This window comes from Chelon labrosus, assembly GCF_963514085.1.
Source record: "Chelon labrosus genome assembly, chromosome: 21".
NCBI classification, from domain to species: Eukaryota; Metazoa; Chordata; class Actinopteri; order Mugiliformes; family Mugilidae; genus Chelon; species Chelon labrosus.
The window spans coordinates 4,506,409-4,523,124 of record NC_140354.1 but is presented as its reverse complement, the minus strand read 5'-3'; the positions used below and the strand labels follow the sequence as shown (position 1 = coordinate 4,523,124).

Below are 16,716 nucleotides of genomic sequence, written 5' to 3'. Positions count from 1 at the left end.
TGAGGTTTCAGTTTATATAGTCAATACTTTATTGACGGCTGCATATGAGAAAAAAAAAATCTAATTCTTAGTGTGACTGTTTGCCTTTGAAATGAAATTTGTTTTATTATAGGTCATTATTTCTTGAAATACATTAGATTAAATAGCCGAGCATAACTGATATTATCGAATGAGACTGACTGAAGCCCTGCTGACATCAAGGAAAAAGCAGCAGAAAATAACAAAAATCATTTCTCTTCATCGCAGTCGGTAGGTGATGTGTAATAATTACAGTTATTGGCTGTGATTTAAAATAAGACTCCTATTATTAGACTGAAACTAATTATTTAAGAGTTCCACCCGTACACAAAATAAAATGATTTGTAATGAATTTGTGCTGGATCACATAACTTGCATTCAAGCGTGCAACTAGCAGATAGTCGTGACGTTGAGGCAGAAATATTAGATGGATGGAAACTTGACTGTGACTGAAAGTTACCAAGGTGAAATTCCAAACATTTCAAATTCATGAAAATACCCGCACAGACGGTTGTGTGGCTGCAAATGCAGCAGAGAGAGATGGACCTTAAAAAGCTCTTATAAAAGAAGTTGTGTAACCAAATTGGAAACGATTAAAGTATCTTGGCCAACTGAGACTCAATTTAACACTTATTATCTAATTACATCCCAAATGATTACAGCTGCTGTAACTCCCCTTAAAATGTAATCTAATTATACAGTATATAAACACACTGAAATGTGAGAGCAGAGAAACTTCTTTATGGGCGCGAAACTGAACCGTTGCAGTGATGAAGTTCTACAGGTTAATAAAAAACAACAACAAAAAAAAAAAACGCCTGAAACATTTTTACATCACCACTCCCAACACTCGTGCGCGGAGCCTGTGAGATTAATCCGCTGTTTGTCTAAAAGCAAAAGCCACAGAATTCAATTTGGGATGCTCCTGATGTCTGGCTAAGCTGCTTTCAGTCACCAACTTGACAAGCGTGTGTACAAACAATGATTAGCTCCATCCACAGAAAGCCCTTCATGAGCCTGCGCGCCGCTCACCTTCAGATGGTTTATTAACGGCTGATAACAGACGACAAACAAACGCTTGTGTGCAATAAGATCAAATCATCTCATTAGCCTTTTGATTGGGCTGCCGTACATTCATTTGCGGCATGTAAATCGCCGCTTCACGATTTGATTCTGCTCCGTTGTTCAGTGGGGTGTGATTATGGAAAGTAGCTTGTACTTACACCTAATCTCTCTGTCAACATGTAAATCCTCTGCGACAGTTAGAATCCAACAATGCCTCAGTGAGGCTTTTATCAACAAAACTTCAGAGAATTTACAAATGAGGGAAAAGTCTTTGCAAAGTCGAGCAGGAGGAAACTTCAACCGGCATGTCACTGTTGAACTAATAATCAAATTCTTTAGAACATCTATTAGTCACGGTTTAATTTCTCTGAAGGCTATTTCAAAGCTTCTAAAGAACCTGTTGCTCATTTATAACTCAACTCTGTGGTGCATCAGACTGAGGGTTTGCTGTGAGGGCTCCACCTTTCAATAGTGCCCCAGTCATGGGAATGGATACTTTTCTTCCTGGCAGTTATTGTTGGTATTACTGTATATGAAGACATATTCATATGAAGATGCGTACACGAATTTGAGTGTCTGACTTGTTCCTAAGCAACAGTAGACCTGTGAGCCCAGTGACAGATGGTTGGTGAAGTTATTTTGGTTTAGAGGAGAAACAGAGGGAGGGAGCGAGGAGGCGCCTGGACGGAGGAGAGGGGGGGAACGTTTCCACTTAACATGAGGGAATTGGCAGCCTAGCAACACAAACTAAGTGAAGACATCCCTAGCAACAAAGACTTGGTGTTTGACCGCGCCTACCTCCCCGCTACTCCGTACCCCCCGACATCATTTTTGTTTGTGGTGCAGACACAGGACCCGAGTCAGGGAGTGGACACACCCTCTGTGGCCCCATCACCCCAGAGGGAGCTGACATTTCTTAAAACATCCCCCCTTTCCAATTAACAGATTTCTCCTAAGATGTGCCGTTATTAGCTGATCAAAGCTCACACAGAGCTGCGAGGCAGAGGCTGTATCCCTGGGCGAGCTGGAGAAGGAGGACCGTGTGCAATTAAATACCAGGAAACGCTGGGGAGAGTAAATGGTGCATGTAAAAAGCTTGTTGTAAATATCAAACAGGAATAAACCAATTGTTTAAGAGAACGTGTCAGAGGCCATATTTTGATCTCTGCTATCTTTGGGAATCTTAATCGCTTAATCACGTAGATGTAAATACGGTCATTAATTACACACTGATACAAATTGCAAGGATGCAGCGCCACAGCGGAGTGGCGCCCCACATCAACCCCACACCAAGCAACCATCAGTCATCAAAGTTATTTTAAGGAGATAATGACTTCATTGCTTTGATTTGCAGGGAGATATTACACTCTCCACGAGTGCGCGTGGCCCCTGCTGCAGCCTGTCCGCTTGGATGCCTGCAGAAAATCTGTTTGTTTGAGACGCAGATTACAGCATTCATAAATCTAATTGAAGAAATTCCTGATCTGTCTCTCCAGCGCAGACATCCTATGAGCCCAGCCGCCACCCATTAACTTCATTTCCAATTAGACACATCTCCACGTCTCAGTAACGCAGGCTACCATGAGCATTGTCTTTTCTCCTCCCGTCTTCACCAAGTTGTTTTCTTTGTTCCTTGAGCTCCTTTCCTTCCTGCTGTCTTCTCTTATAGAATTTAACAGCAGGCCACTTCTAATGTGTTTGAGAACACAAGAACAGATAAGCTCTCTTTCAATTTCTTCATCCCTCATGTGTCCTCCGCGTTTATTTATTTCTGCTTCTCGTATATTCTGTCATCCATTGAGAGGGAAATGTAAGCTTCAGGACCAGAGGGACTAGAGGAGGGGGGAGATGAGATATAGCGAAGGGTGACAACCCAAACACACATCGTCCGACGTCAGCAACTGTGGGGCACATTTCATAAGCCGGCTGACCACTCACCTGGGGAAAACTCATATCTCCTCACTTGACCCTCCCACCTGCCTGTTGAACCCGGCGAAGCAGGAAAGGGTAAGCTGGCTGTGGTTAACCAAACACTGATTTTCTCTGAGAATGATTGCGTTTTGATATTGGCTCTTTGCAACAGCATTCTCAGACTCAGTGAAAAGCTTAAAGGGCTCTGGATGGATCGGTAACACAGGTCAGGACCTCTCCATCCCCCTTTCTGCCTCTAGCCCTCCCTCTATGCCTCTTGTTCCGTCTTAATTGGCTGCCATCTGACCCACTCTGTGGCTCTTTATTCAGGGCAACCGGCGCTATGCTCTTCCCAAAATGCCATTCATCTGTGGAGGTGGTCGCCGCAGATGGCTTTGGGGCCAATAGATCCGAATCAGTCAATACTGAAGAGGGGTTTTCATTGCCCACAGTGTATTACCTGCGCCACCCGCCCACACTGAGAGCTTAATGCCAGCAGAACAGTTGACTATTATAGCTTTTCTACTTATTTCTCTATTTCTGTCATTTCTTCTAGCGGCAATTCTTGGACACGGGTGGCAGTAACTTAGCAACCAGCCAGAGAATAAGAGCAGGGCACAGGGATAAAGATTCAATAAATGGACAAGTGCAGAGATAAGAGGCATTGTCTGCTTCTACAAGCCCCACCACGCTCATATCACCACCACCACACACCTCCCAAACTTGATTTCTGTATGGCAGTCCCACCATTTATCCCATTGTCTGTCTCATTTTGGATTGTTTTTTATTTCTTATTCATTTCTCTTGTTTTAGAAGCTGTCAAATTTCGGTCTGCTCTGCCATTCACTATGAGAAGAGGCTTTCTGTGGCAAGGACTTATCAGATTCATAAATTTAGAGAGGAGGAAATGGAGATTTTCTATAGGGAATTTAAATTACACAGCAATGGCTTGCGGCAAAGTCAGACACTTTAAAACAAATAAACTCCAGGTCGCAGTATGAACTCTACTGCATATATCCTATTATGTGTATTTTTCCCCTACTATGAATACTGCCACTGCATCTTAGTGTACTATAGGTCAAGTTTTTGTTGTTTGTGATCCATTAATCCTGAGCTCCAGATCACAAAGTGACTTTTACATGCTGTTCCCTTTTCTGACCAGTAGAGGACAGGATTACATGCAAAGCAGTTCAAATTTGACACGGTTTAGGTCACCTGAAACAGTTTTTACATGCAAATTAACAATGACTATCATCTCCAGTGTCTAATTCAGAAATGTGACTGCTACATTCATTCAAGTCTAAAGTTTCAGTCTGCAACTGCACTGATTTTGATGGATTTTGATGACTCTGCAACTGTCGCGCTCATCACAGATGAGGACAGGGAATACAGAGGGCCAGGCAACTGCCTCCAGATTAACGCATGGAAAACCAGAAGGCTGGAGGTGAACTTGCCGCAGGTGGAGACGCTTGGCTACCGTACCGGTCGAAAAGTGAGATGGACTGGAGCGACAACACTGATGCACTCCACAAGAAAGGTCAACAAAGGTCTGTTAAAGACGGTACTTTGGGGCATCAGCCATCTACTATGATGTGGTCTACTGGACAAGACCTCACCAAATGGTCAGGAAGGCTTCATTCACTTACATACTTGTACAGTACATGATAGTAGTTTAATTATCCTATATGCTACTGTCCTATTTCCGCTCCATAAAGGAATAAAGAATCTTATGAGGCTCACTCATAAAGGACAAAACAATGTAGACTGGTGTTGATAGCCACTATTTCTACACAACTCGGTGAAGGAGGAGGTGTTTACATCTGGAAAACAAGAGATCATGGTCTTTATGAGCTTTGTTCATAAATTCTATAATTACACGTTGCTCTACCTATTCAAGGAAAAAAGTTGTCCATATACTTATAAGTTATTAGTCAAACTCTTCCCCACTCTTCACCTGAGTTCCACCTTGCAGGGATTATACAGGTGTTTCTTCAGAGGAAGGGCAGAAAAAAAAAAAACACAAAGCTGTTGTGAAAGCCTTCTGCCGGATGCAATAAAAATGAAGTAAGTTTTTGCGTAATCGTCCACTCCTCGTTTTTTCACCCCCCGTGTTCTCACTGAAGGTTATCCAGCCACGGAGAGACAATAGTCTCAGCGGATTGAGGTTTTTCGTGCATGAGGGGGTAGGCTGTAACCCACCGGGCGGAATGAGGAAAGGCGTTCAAGTTGCGAAGTGAACAAGCCCTGGAGTACACACAGAAGACACAACTGAAACTCGACTCCGTTACGCTCCAGTCATGGGAACGTTAATAAACCGTCTAGGGATACTCATTTTCTTTTTGTCCTCAGCATCAACCGTCTTCGGTAAGATATGTGTTTTTTTTTTTTTTATTATTATTTCTTGCGCTAACTTTTAAAACTTTCACCTGCTGCTGAGGTGCCCAGCACCGAACTTGTAGTAGTACATCTCTGAGCGTGCCAGTTTCTGTTGACATAGAGTAATCCATCACTCACACGGATTGTTAGTGGAATATTTAAATACGTGGACTCATTCACTGTTAGGCTTGAATGGAGAGACACTGGAGCTCTCTCCACCTTTCCTTATAAGGGGCTGAAAAAGCCGTGAGCGAGTTTCCCGTCCACGGACTCCACAGTAGAGACTACATTGATCAGCGCATAGTAAATGTTTGATTGTGGTTTTAAGGCTGCCCTTGTACACTCTGAAATATCCCCTGGCTAACTGGGAAGAACACAAAGCCAGTCAACAAATGAAATAACTGAAAAACCTTAAAGTGGCAGTTAATTATTTATTTGTGTCAAGGGGCTGTAACTGGTGAGGAAGCTGATGTTTTCAGGCAGATATTCAAAGGTTAAAATAAATATGATAATGTTTTCATATTACTGTCAGACTGCTGATGTTTTATTCAAATTCACCAAATTAATAAACACTGTTTCAATGTTGAACCTCAGTGGGCCACGCCCTGGGGCCACGCAAGATAACAACACAAGTTTGGAATTCATTTAGCTTGAATGACACATTTAACGTAGCTTGCAGTAATTAGTATAATGTGTGAGCTGCAAGCATCAGCAAAAGCCTCATATGATGGTATGTGCATTGGCAACAGAGCTTTGTGGCACTGGAACGCTGATTCCACAGTGTTGTCTGCACACAGCAGCGCACCACTTCTTCTTTTCCCGTTTTTTTCGTTTCATATGTCTGGGCTGTATCATCACAGGTTCCAACATATGCACATCCAGAGGAGTCACCACTTGTCAAGCCTGCCTAGCTGTTCACCCCAGCTGTGCATGGTGCTCTCAGGAGGTAAAAACACATACATTGCCTCATAGCTCCCCCCGTTCATTGCTGCTTGGAGCAAGTTGGAGCAAAACCTCATTTCCCAACTGCATTCTTCTAGCTGTCATCCTTTGATGTTTCTTTCCTGTATCTTAAATCGCTATTAGAACAAACATTTTCTTCTAGATTTGATCACCATTTGGATGTGGTTGTTTTAGGCCTTTGGGAAGGGGGGATCCAGCGCTTCTCGCTGCGACCTAAAACAGAATCTGCTGAATGGAGGCTGCAGCCAGGAAGCCCTGGAGTTTCCCTCCAGCACCCTGACTCTTCTGGAAGATAAACCGCTCAGCGACAAGGCATCGGGTGTAGCTGATGATGTCACTCAGGTCAAGCCTCAGAAACTCCGTATGGTATTAAGACCAGGTATGTCCACACCCACCAGAAATCATCAGCAAGAAAGCTTATAGAATCTGATACTGCTCAAGACCAGATACATTCATTGGTATCCGTATGAAGCCAGAAACCAAGGACTATTATTATTGCTCAACATGCCCCAGTGGCTAGAGAATAGTACTTAGCATTTTTCACTTGAAAGACAAATGAAAGGTTAAATAACCCGTGGAGTTCAGTTTGCAGTGCAGTCAATCAGTTTCATCCTCTTCTCAAATTGTGTGGCTCTCTTATCGTTCCCTCTCAGGCGATGCCAAGCGTTTCACTGTGACTGTGAAACAGGTGGAAGATTACCCTGTGGACCTCTACTACCTGATGGATCTCTCATACTCAATGAAGGATGACTTGGATCGCCTACGCACCCTGGGCAATGAGCTAGCTGTGACCATGGGCCGGACCACAAGCAACCTGCGCATGGGGTTTGGAGCCTTTGTGGACAAGACCACATCCCCCTACATGTATATGTCACCCCCAGAAATGGTGACAAACCCTTGCCAAAGGTAGGTAGGGAGCATATGGTTGGTGTTTGGTTGTAACAGTATTCTCGTATGTTTAACAACTGGAATTAGATTTTTCTGCTTCACTCATTTCCCTTTTCACCTTTCCAATGTAAACAGGATTAATGACCAATGCCAGGCTCAGTTCGGGTTCAAAAACGTGCTGCCACTGACAGAGACGGTAGCTCGATTCACTGAGGAGGTGGAGAAACAGCAGGTGTCTAGAAACAGGGACGCTCCAGAGGGTGGATTTGATGCCATCATGCAGGCTGTGGTGTGCAAGGTATATATATATATATATATATATATCTATATATAAATAAAATCCGATCCAGATACACATGCTCACTGATGTGCCAAACATGTGAGTGTGTGCATGCACACAGTACATGTTTGAATCTCTAATATGTGTCTCATTTATTCATGCGTTCATTATCATTAGGGCAAAATTGGCTGGCGTTCAGATGCCTCGCACCTTCTGGTGTTTACTACTGATGCCAAAACTCACATTGCTCTGGATGGACGTATAGCAGGCATCGTCCAGCCCAATGACGGACAATGTCACCTTAATAACGAGAACCTTTACAACAAATCAACTGTGCTGGTAAATGGAGACACTCTGACTGATTTTAAGAGCTTTTGGGCCGATTCATTATTTCCATAACAATGCTTCCTGTGTCTACCAGGACTATCCCTCTTTGGCACTCATGACGGAGAAAATGTCTGAAAACAACATCAATTTAGTTTTTGCTGTGACCAGTGATGTCGTTCAGCTTTACAAGGTAAACAAAGTAAACTGATTGTGACACAGCATGAATGTATTATCAGTATTGAAATAATAAATAAAAAAAATACCATGATGTTGTTGTCATGTTTCTTCTCCCAGGACTACAGTAAGCTCATTCCAGGCACAACTGTGGGAACGTTGTCTACTGACTCTGGGAATGTTATTCAACTAATTGAGGGGGCCTATGCGGTAAGAATTGCCTGGGGGGAAAAAAAAATGAAATGTTCAAGTGTAATCTCAATTCCATTTGAATGTGTACACCAACTAAACAAAAAACAAACACATGTGATTGATAACTTTATGTAGAAAATTCGCTCTAAAGTGGAGCTGGAGCAGTTGGAAGTCCCAGAGGAGCTGAATCTCGTCTTCAATGCCACTTGCCTAAATGGAGAGGTCATCCCTGGAGTCAAGTCCTGCTCTGGCCTCAAGATTGGAGACACTGTACGTATCAGCTCAGATGATGATATGTCGCATCCACGTACAGGTATGCATGTGGTGTTTACAGACACCTTTCCTCTGCTTCAGGTGTCCTTCAACGTAGAGGCTCAGCTGAGTCGCTGCCCCAGTGAGAAGAGTCGTACGTTTACTATCAAACCTTTGGGCTTCAAGGATTCCCTGGAGATCACGGTGGAATTTGCCTGTGGTTGTAACTGTGAGTCGAAGGCGGAAGCCAACAGCCCCTTCTGCAACAACGGCAACGGGACCTACGAGTGCGGTGTTTGCAAGTGTTACGACGGTCATCTGGGCCCACAATGCGAGTGCTCAGTAGAGGACTACCGTCCTGATGATGATGTCAACTGCATCCAACGGCAAAACGGCCCAGTGTGCAGCGGAAGAGGCGACTGTCTGTGTGGACAGTGCTCCTGTCGCTCGAATGAGTTTGGTCAGGTGTGGGGAAAGTACTGCGAATGTGACGACTTCAACTGCTTGCGCTTCAAAGGGGCTCTGTGCTCCGGTGAGTAGATACACTTCTTTCCATCATGAGCGTGTTTTCTCTCTGCGGTTTTAGATTTGACAGTGATATGACAAAAAAAAAAAAAAAAAAACTGGTATGCAAGCAATCAGTTTTCCCAGAAGTAGAGTTATGGCGAGTACACGATTAAAAATAAGACATCTACCGGCTATTCACCAGATTTACTCAATCAATCATGTCAAAGTTCCAGTCTCACATGAGAGACGCCTCAGTCACATCCAGCTAATCCTCAGTACTCAATATTAAATAAATGGATGACAATAATATATCTTAAAACCATGTTAAACAACTAGAGCAAAATCACCGGACCTAAAGGGTTGATCCACCCAAACTACGAAGAAACACAGATTCTTCTCAGTTGAGTTGTGCGGATGCTGTCATGGTGTATAAATGATCATACCATTATCACAAACGAGGAAATGGGTTGTGGCATGAAAAGTTGTTCTTGGTGACTAATAGCGAAAGGAAGGAAAGCTGTGCTTTCCTTCCTTTCTGCTTCTCTGAGGCCTCATCCTACCTAGATGACTTGTAGTTTGCTTATCTCAGTCTATAAACACATCTTAGTTAGTTTACATAGCTTTTAGTGAGCACGGCTTTTGTAAAAAAAAAAAAAAAAAAGTTTCTTTACTCTTTAATTATCATTAATAATCTGACTGATAAACACAACCACTGCTGCTTACAAATGACCGATCCTCTGCCAGGCCTGTAAACGAATAGTCGATCTAGACACACCCGATCGCTGCAGTTGCTCCATGATGTGGTCTCACTCCCCATTACAAGTCTGCACAGCTCAGTGCAGTTACTCAATTACACCAATAAAACTTTAATAGGCTCTGTCACTGGGTAATTTAATGTAACAGCAGTTTGGATCTATGATTGTGAAGAAAGACACTGAACTATGGCATCATGGGAAACTGCTCTTTTATCTTAGCATACATTAAGCAGAGCAGACTGTAGCTGTGTGTGCGAACTCTGACTCAAATGGAATGAGGAGATTCTCGTGTTTACATGTCAGAGTCAGTCTGTGAACATGGCTGTACGTATGTTTTCTGTGGCTGTGGCCTTGGGCAAGGACAGGGAAGTGATAAATAAAGGCATCTCCTATTAGACCAGGAGAGCAAAAAGGTTTACCATAAAATACACTTTCACCATCAAATAGGGAAATGAAAGGTCCAGATATTTGAACAGTGATGCCACGCAGTTTCACTGAACTGAACTGAAAGTGCAGTGCCCATCAGATGGCTGTCAGATAACCAAAATGATGACCAAAGACAAATGGTTGTAAATATATTCATCTCACCTTTTAAAACCGCACCAAGCTGAAGTTTTCCAGGAATGTGACATGTACCAACAAGAGAGACGTTCGGCAAGGAGTCTGTCTCAAAGGCGTTGTTTTTTTTTTTTTATGAGGAGCTTGGGCTCCCACACTCACCTGCACACACAAAAACATAACCCATATAAGACGATGCACAGAGCTCAGTCAAAGACCGCTAAGTTGCAGTCTCGGTCTTTAAAGAACGACTGACCCTTGGCCCCAGTTCAACTGAAGCTACAGTGACATATCCCCTGGGGCTGTGTATTTCTTCCACTGCTGAGGGACTGTGAGACTGGGGCAGGGCCAGGAAGTAGGAGTCAGCAAGTACAGCCCCAGGTCCCATAAATGCGAGAGAAGAGAGAACAGGAAAGTTTGCATTCCTCTGTTGGCAATTTTCCTGACCTCTTTCCTCTCCAGTGTGTGTCTGTCCTCGCTTCACTACAGTATCTGCTTGTCCTTTTATCATGCCCGCCCTCTGTTAAACTTCTCTAAAGCTCTGGCATGTGATTAATGGACAGGATTACTGTGCAGTCTCATGGGGAGGGGGCTAAAAAAATCCCCTTAGTGTGTATGAGTCAACTACAACTAATGAGAAAAAGACAACAACGTGATCCACAGTCCAAAAAATAACTGAGACATGACGTGAGACTTGGATTTATCTTGTTTATTATGTGTCTCAAATGTTATCTTGTTGACAGAGTATGAAAGATTATTTGCCGATTGCACTGACAAGCCTTACATGCGAGGACCTTAACCATTAACACCATCAGTAACCATGTCTGATCCTAGCCCTGCCACAAACACTGTCCAAAAGAGAAGCTTGACAGGGTGGATCCTGGGGGAATTGTTTCCTCTATTTTACAACGGTAGATCATTTGTTCTCCGTTTTGAAACTAGGAACCCTTGGACCCTAGGAACCCCCACCCCCCACCCCACACACACAAACACTCTGGTGATCCAGCTGGGCTGTGACTCACTTTGCTCTTAGTCATCCAGTGCCAAATCCTGTTTAGTATCCTGCTAAGAACGCTGCAATCTCTGGGGCCTTGCCATTATTTCGAAAGGTAGCTTAGTGTGTTGATGTGAGGTGTCTCAGCCATAGGGAGTAAAGCTCGCCCATAGATCCCGTCGGCGAACGGCCACGTAATTGTAACACTGTTCCTAGAATGACCCCCGGCCTTTGTGCTTTCGCTTGTCTCAGACTGGAACTTCAACAATAGAATTAGAAAAAAAAAGACACATGAATGGAATGAATTTCATATCCAGGAGCATTTTTTGTTCAATAAATCAGTTAACCAATCAATAACAACCAACTAATGTTGCTGAGAGCTGACATTCTAATTTTATAAAAATCAATCAATTTATAAATATTTATAGATAAGTGGCCAAATCCATAACACTAAGCTGGTGTTTACATGTTTGCAGACAGATCCAGAGACTTGTCTGCGCGTGCAACATGTTATTAAAACGGGTTTATAGGCAATCCATTCATAAGCACTGTGGAGCTGAAACAATAGAACAATAAAACATCATGAACACACTCACCCTCGTCCTTAAGTAAAACAGAACACACACACACACACACACACACACACACACACACACACACACAGTGATTAATATGCAGTTGTGCAATATGTACTTTGTTTTGTTTGCCAAGCCCCACCCATGTACTTGTGATTCTTTCAGATCACGGGAAGTGTAACTGTGGCTTCTGCCAGTGCGATGCTGGCTGGAAAGGTGAAAACTGTAACTGCACCACACGTACAGACACCTGCATGTCCAGCATCGGCATGCTGTGCAGCGCCAGGGGGAACTGCGAGTGTGGAGTTTGTCAGTGCACTCAGCCCGGTGCCTACGGAGCCACCTGTGAGAAATGCCCCACCTGTCCTGACTCCTGCACTATTAAAAAGTGAGTGTTTGAACTGACAGAAAACAGTCACTCTTTCTCAGTTACACAGTCCCACATTTTTGCAACGCTAGTGTTTTCTACAGCACCCCTTTAAAGCCAGAAATCAGTTGTAATGCTAATAACATAAGTTTTGTCCTAAGGATATCGTTACAGGTAAGGCCTGTGTGGTTTATTTCAAATTGAGCATAAATGTGGTAAGCAAATTTCGTGCAGTCTACCATGAAAGTAGTGTATAATATATCTTGTATCCAAAGATGACATTTGATGATGGGATGTGGGATGTGATGGGAGCTCAGTAAGGAAACACATGGAATGTCCGCAATGGAAATGGATCATCCTTTGGGGACTTTTAATATTGTAAAGTACCACCGCAGGCTTCTCTGCATCTTATTAGTACCACTTTGTTGTTCTGCCAACTGTATAACTGCACGATCATCTGTTGGGATCTAGTGAATGTGGAGGCCAGATCAACACCTTGTGCTGTTCTTATATATATATCAAGTAAGATATAAGTAACATCCACACTAATGCAAGGTCCAAAAGTTTCCCAGCAGAACATTAAATTGTCACAAGATGGTCATGTTATGTCCTTCTCCTGTCAGTGGTTTTAATGTTGTGGCTGATCAGTGTACATGCCACATCTATGATGAACAACTGATTTTGCCATCTTCAGCCCCCAAAGCTTCCTAGGAAAATACTCTGATGGAGTTGGTTTCACTTTCAACATTCCAAGATGACAGCACAAACTGCTCCCCTGCATATTTTATTTAACGGATTCAGGTGTGGTGTTACGTAAAAGGTCAAACCTTTTCAAACTTTATACATGCATATCTTTTTCTGAATGCGAAACTGAACCACATAACCGCACTGCATACAAAGAGAATCAGTGGCGTACACTGTACAAGGGTAAAAGTGTGTGACTGTGTTTGCAGGGAGTGCGTCGAGTGTCAGCACTTCAAGAGGGGACAATATACCAAGGACAACACCTGCAATAGATTCTGCAAAGATGAAATTCAAGTAGTGGATAAACTGGGTGAGAACTCGCCTGACTACATACTGTGATCTTAACATGATGTGGTAATGTTAAACTGTTGCATCCCTGCTCCTGATGAACAGCGACCGAATTATGCATTCATCTTATTCTTCTCATGATCTTTATCCCCCAGTCTTCCATGATAGAAATGCAGTGAACTGCTCTTACAAAGATGATGATGGCTGCGTGGAGCACTTCCAGTATTATGAAGATGAAAGTGGCAAATCCATTCTGTTCGTGGAAAAAGAACCAGGTACTGTAAGAGTTCTGTGTGGATGTATGGGACATTCTAACAGCTGGGGAAGTGAGCATTATAATATAGATACATTATGAGGACAGAATAGTGTGTTCTTAAATAAATGACATTTCAGTCTGTTTCTGGCAGACCATGGCAACAAGGGAACAGTGTGTGCACCTAGCGATGTGTTATTATTATCAACAGAGCATATCAGCCTGTTTCCCACAGCTACAGACTTCTTACACCATAGAATATTACACATAGTGATGAAGTAACAGATAACTGGGAAATGAAGTATAAGATGTTGGACTGCTGCAGTTGCTTAGCTTCATGTGCACTCCTCTAGTTAGCAAACAGAACTGCACCGGAAACTATAGCTTATCTTGACTCTCTGTTCCTCTTCCTGTCCCTTGTCTCTCAGTGTGCCCCGAGGGTCCAGATATCTTGGTCGTGCTCCTGTCGGTGGTCGGAGCCATTCTGCTACTGGGTCTTGTTGGCCTCCTCATCTGGAAGCTGTGGGTCACCATCCACGATCGCAGAGAATTTGCCAAGTTTGAGGAGGAGAGAGCCAAAGCCAAATGGGATACGGTGAGAAACAACTACTAGTGAAATACTACCAATATTATAACAGAATATTGCTGCCTTCTAAAGAGGAATGTCTAAACTGTACTTGGATTGCAATGTGGGACTGAATCATACATCATGACCTGTGTTTTCATTTCTCAGGCTAACAATCCTCTGTATAAAGGTGCCACCTCCACCTTTACCAACGTAGCGTACAGAGGCAAGTAACTGCTCAGAACGATGGAGAGAATCTCAGGGGTCATCGACAGAGAGGGAATGTAGCAGCACAGAAATGAATGGGAAAAGGTTTTACACTGTCACGTGACCGGCTACTGAAAAGTAGTAATTGCTGTTAACAACATGATGTAATAATTGTACATACTGTAAAAATGATTACAACTGTTCACATATAAGTCAGAGGTGGTTTGGGATTCTGCTGCCATGGCTGTAGCAGTCACTTAATGCTGCTCATGCATTTATGGAGGAGTTCATTATTCTAAACTTCTGTGCTGTCACAGGAACTGCTCCTGATTGAGTCACTTTGTGTGGGCTTTTAGGCTTCCCACTCTACTGCAGTATCTGTTGCTTAAAAGGTTTTCTGTTGTTTTTGTTTTTTTTGTTTGTTTTTTTACATATATGTTGAATATGTCGCTGAATACAACCTTACATTTTCTTTAAATTAAACAAACAAAATATAGATGAAACACAGGAAAGTTTAGCATTATACCTAAAATGCAAACCATAATATTAAGACATTGAGCTTCATGGGCATGACCACTTCCTTTTTTTTAAAATAAATATGTGGTGTAATGGTAACAGCTGCAGTAAAAAGACTAGGTTTTCAGAGAAGTTTGTGGTGTGTTGAGATGCAAACTGACTTTACAAATGCTACTCATACACACATAGTTGTTCTTAAAAAAAAAAAAAAAATTGATCTTTGCTGAACTGTTAATTATTTGTTTGTTTCCGACTTCACTGTGTCACACTGAAATGCCATATTCTATATTTGTGTATAGCAGATTTTATTGCACGGCAAATGACATGGATGAATTTCAGCAACTGAACCTATTAACTGGTGAAGAGTTTCTCTTTATTTTTTATATGGGAGATGAACGTTGCCATACTGTGGTTTTACAGCTCTCTGGCTGCCTCTCAGGATGTGGCTCATTTCATTTGTCACTCAAAGAGGATTGCACAAAGATCTGACGTCACCAACATTTCCACGAACCTTGATGATAATTTTCAGAAAATAAATGCAAAAGCTACTTTTACCCTTTGACTTGATCAGATAATTAAACGACAAGTTATTTTAGGTTCACATTTCAGATCCAAAGCAATAAACGGTATGAAATTTCTGGAATAAAAACACAGCAGTTGTTTAACTCGTTAAAAAGTAAATTCATCGATATATGGTGTTTTATATTTCCAAGAAGATCGAGGGTGAAGCTCTATTCAGATAGTTTGGGGACTGTAAAATATTGAGATAAACAAATGCTAGTATGCACGGGTACTTTGATGATATTGTCTTCACTCTACCACTCTGTTTCGATTCAAGCCATTTCCTGTTGCATGGGCCGCATGATCAGACTGAAGACATTGTGGTTTTCTGTGTCCAACATAACAAGTTAGGAGTACAACTGCAGAACAAATGTACTGTATAATTTGCTCCCTGCTGATGATGTATCTAACGTTTACAAATATTCTTACATTTTCTAACTATGTACATTATTTGTTCTGAACAGTATCAGTGCAGTGCTTGGGTTAAAGTACCATCCACATCAAATGTTTTTTTTATATATATATATCAATTTTAAGTTTGGTTTCATGGTAATACTCTGTAATCTGACAAGTTAGATAATTGTTTTTGCTGTCTCTTGCATGCACTTGTCATCAGTGGTCTAAATAATGTGTTGATATCTTCACTACCAGGAGGGGAGTAAAGATAATTGCTCAATCAAGATGTTCACTAACATTCTGCTGTTGCTGTTGTTCTCAGTCTTGTAAATAACATTTTAGGGTTTCTCTGGGGTTGCACTCACAGTACAGTTAAATGGTAAATGGCCTTGTTTTTGTATAGCGCTTTTCTACCTATTGGTACTCAAAGCACTTTACAGTCACAGACGCATCTACCCATTCGCTCACACAAGCACACACACTTTCACACACACACGCCACGCACTGGGAGCAACTGAGGGTTCAGTGTCTTGCTCGAGGACACTTCGGCATGTGGCACATTCCGGGGATCAAACCGCTAACCGTCTGGTTTGTGGACAACCCGCTCTGCCTACTGAGCCACAGCCGCCCCAAACATATGTATGTCAGTTTAGAAAAGCCTGGTTTCCTTACACTGATTATGCATATAACACAGTGATTGCACTGCCTTTAACACTGCGTTCTAAAGAATCACATTTGTTTAGGACTCGTGGAGAGTATGATGTACCTACCTTCTACCTCTGAGCTACTGTATGATAGGTGTAAGGTACATGTGCAAAAGCTTTCTGAGTGCTGGAATGTGGATCTTGTCAAACGTCACAATAATCCATCAACAAATGTATGGAAAGATTAAATGTAAGTTTTTCTCCGCACAAAATAATAAAAACAAAATGCCATTATCTGGTTTGTTTTTTGGACTGGGGAGACCTACAGAGTGGTGCAAAT

The 16,716-nt window shown here is 42.4% G+C and overlaps 1 protein-coding gene across 1 annotated transcript; it reads left to right on the top strand.

Moving 5' to 3' along the window:
- The first annotated feature begins 4,363 nt into the window (after nt 1-4,363).
- LOC311506790 (integrin beta-3-like) lies at nt 4,364-16,662 on the top strand. Its single transcript, XM_084570862.1, has 15 exons — nt 4,364-5,358; nt 6,231-6,316; nt 6,508-6,712; nt 6,987-7,239; nt 7,357-7,519; nt 7,679-7,840; nt 7,923-8,018; nt 8,123-8,212; nt 8,330-8,464; nt 8,549-8,978; nt 12,001-12,223; nt 13,156-13,256; nt 13,390-13,509; nt 13,916-14,082; nt 14,221-16,662. The coding sequence occupies exons 1-15, from the start codon at nt 5,292-5,294 to the stop codon at nt 14,284-14,286; spliced, it is 2,364 nt and encodes a 787-aa protein (XP_084426988.1). The 5' UTR covers nt 4,364-5,291; the 3' UTR covers nt 14,287-16,662.
- The last annotated feature ends 54 nt before the right edge of the window (nt 16,663-16,716 follow it).

Excerpts from the sequence above, each read along its gene's own strand:
- LOC311506790 (XM_084570862.1), top strand. The coding sequence starts at position 5,292 with ATGGGAACGTTAATAAACCGTCTAGGGATACTCATTTTCTTTTTGTCC. Across the intron at positions 5,359-6,230 it reads CTCAGCATCAACCGTCTTCG|GTTCCAACATATGCACATCC; the intron begins GTAAGATATGTG and ends GTATCATCACAG. Across the intron at positions 12,224-13,155 it reads GACTCCTGCACTATTAAAAA|GGAGTGCGTCGAGTGTCAGC; the intron begins GTGAGTGTTTGA and ends CTGTGTTTGCAG.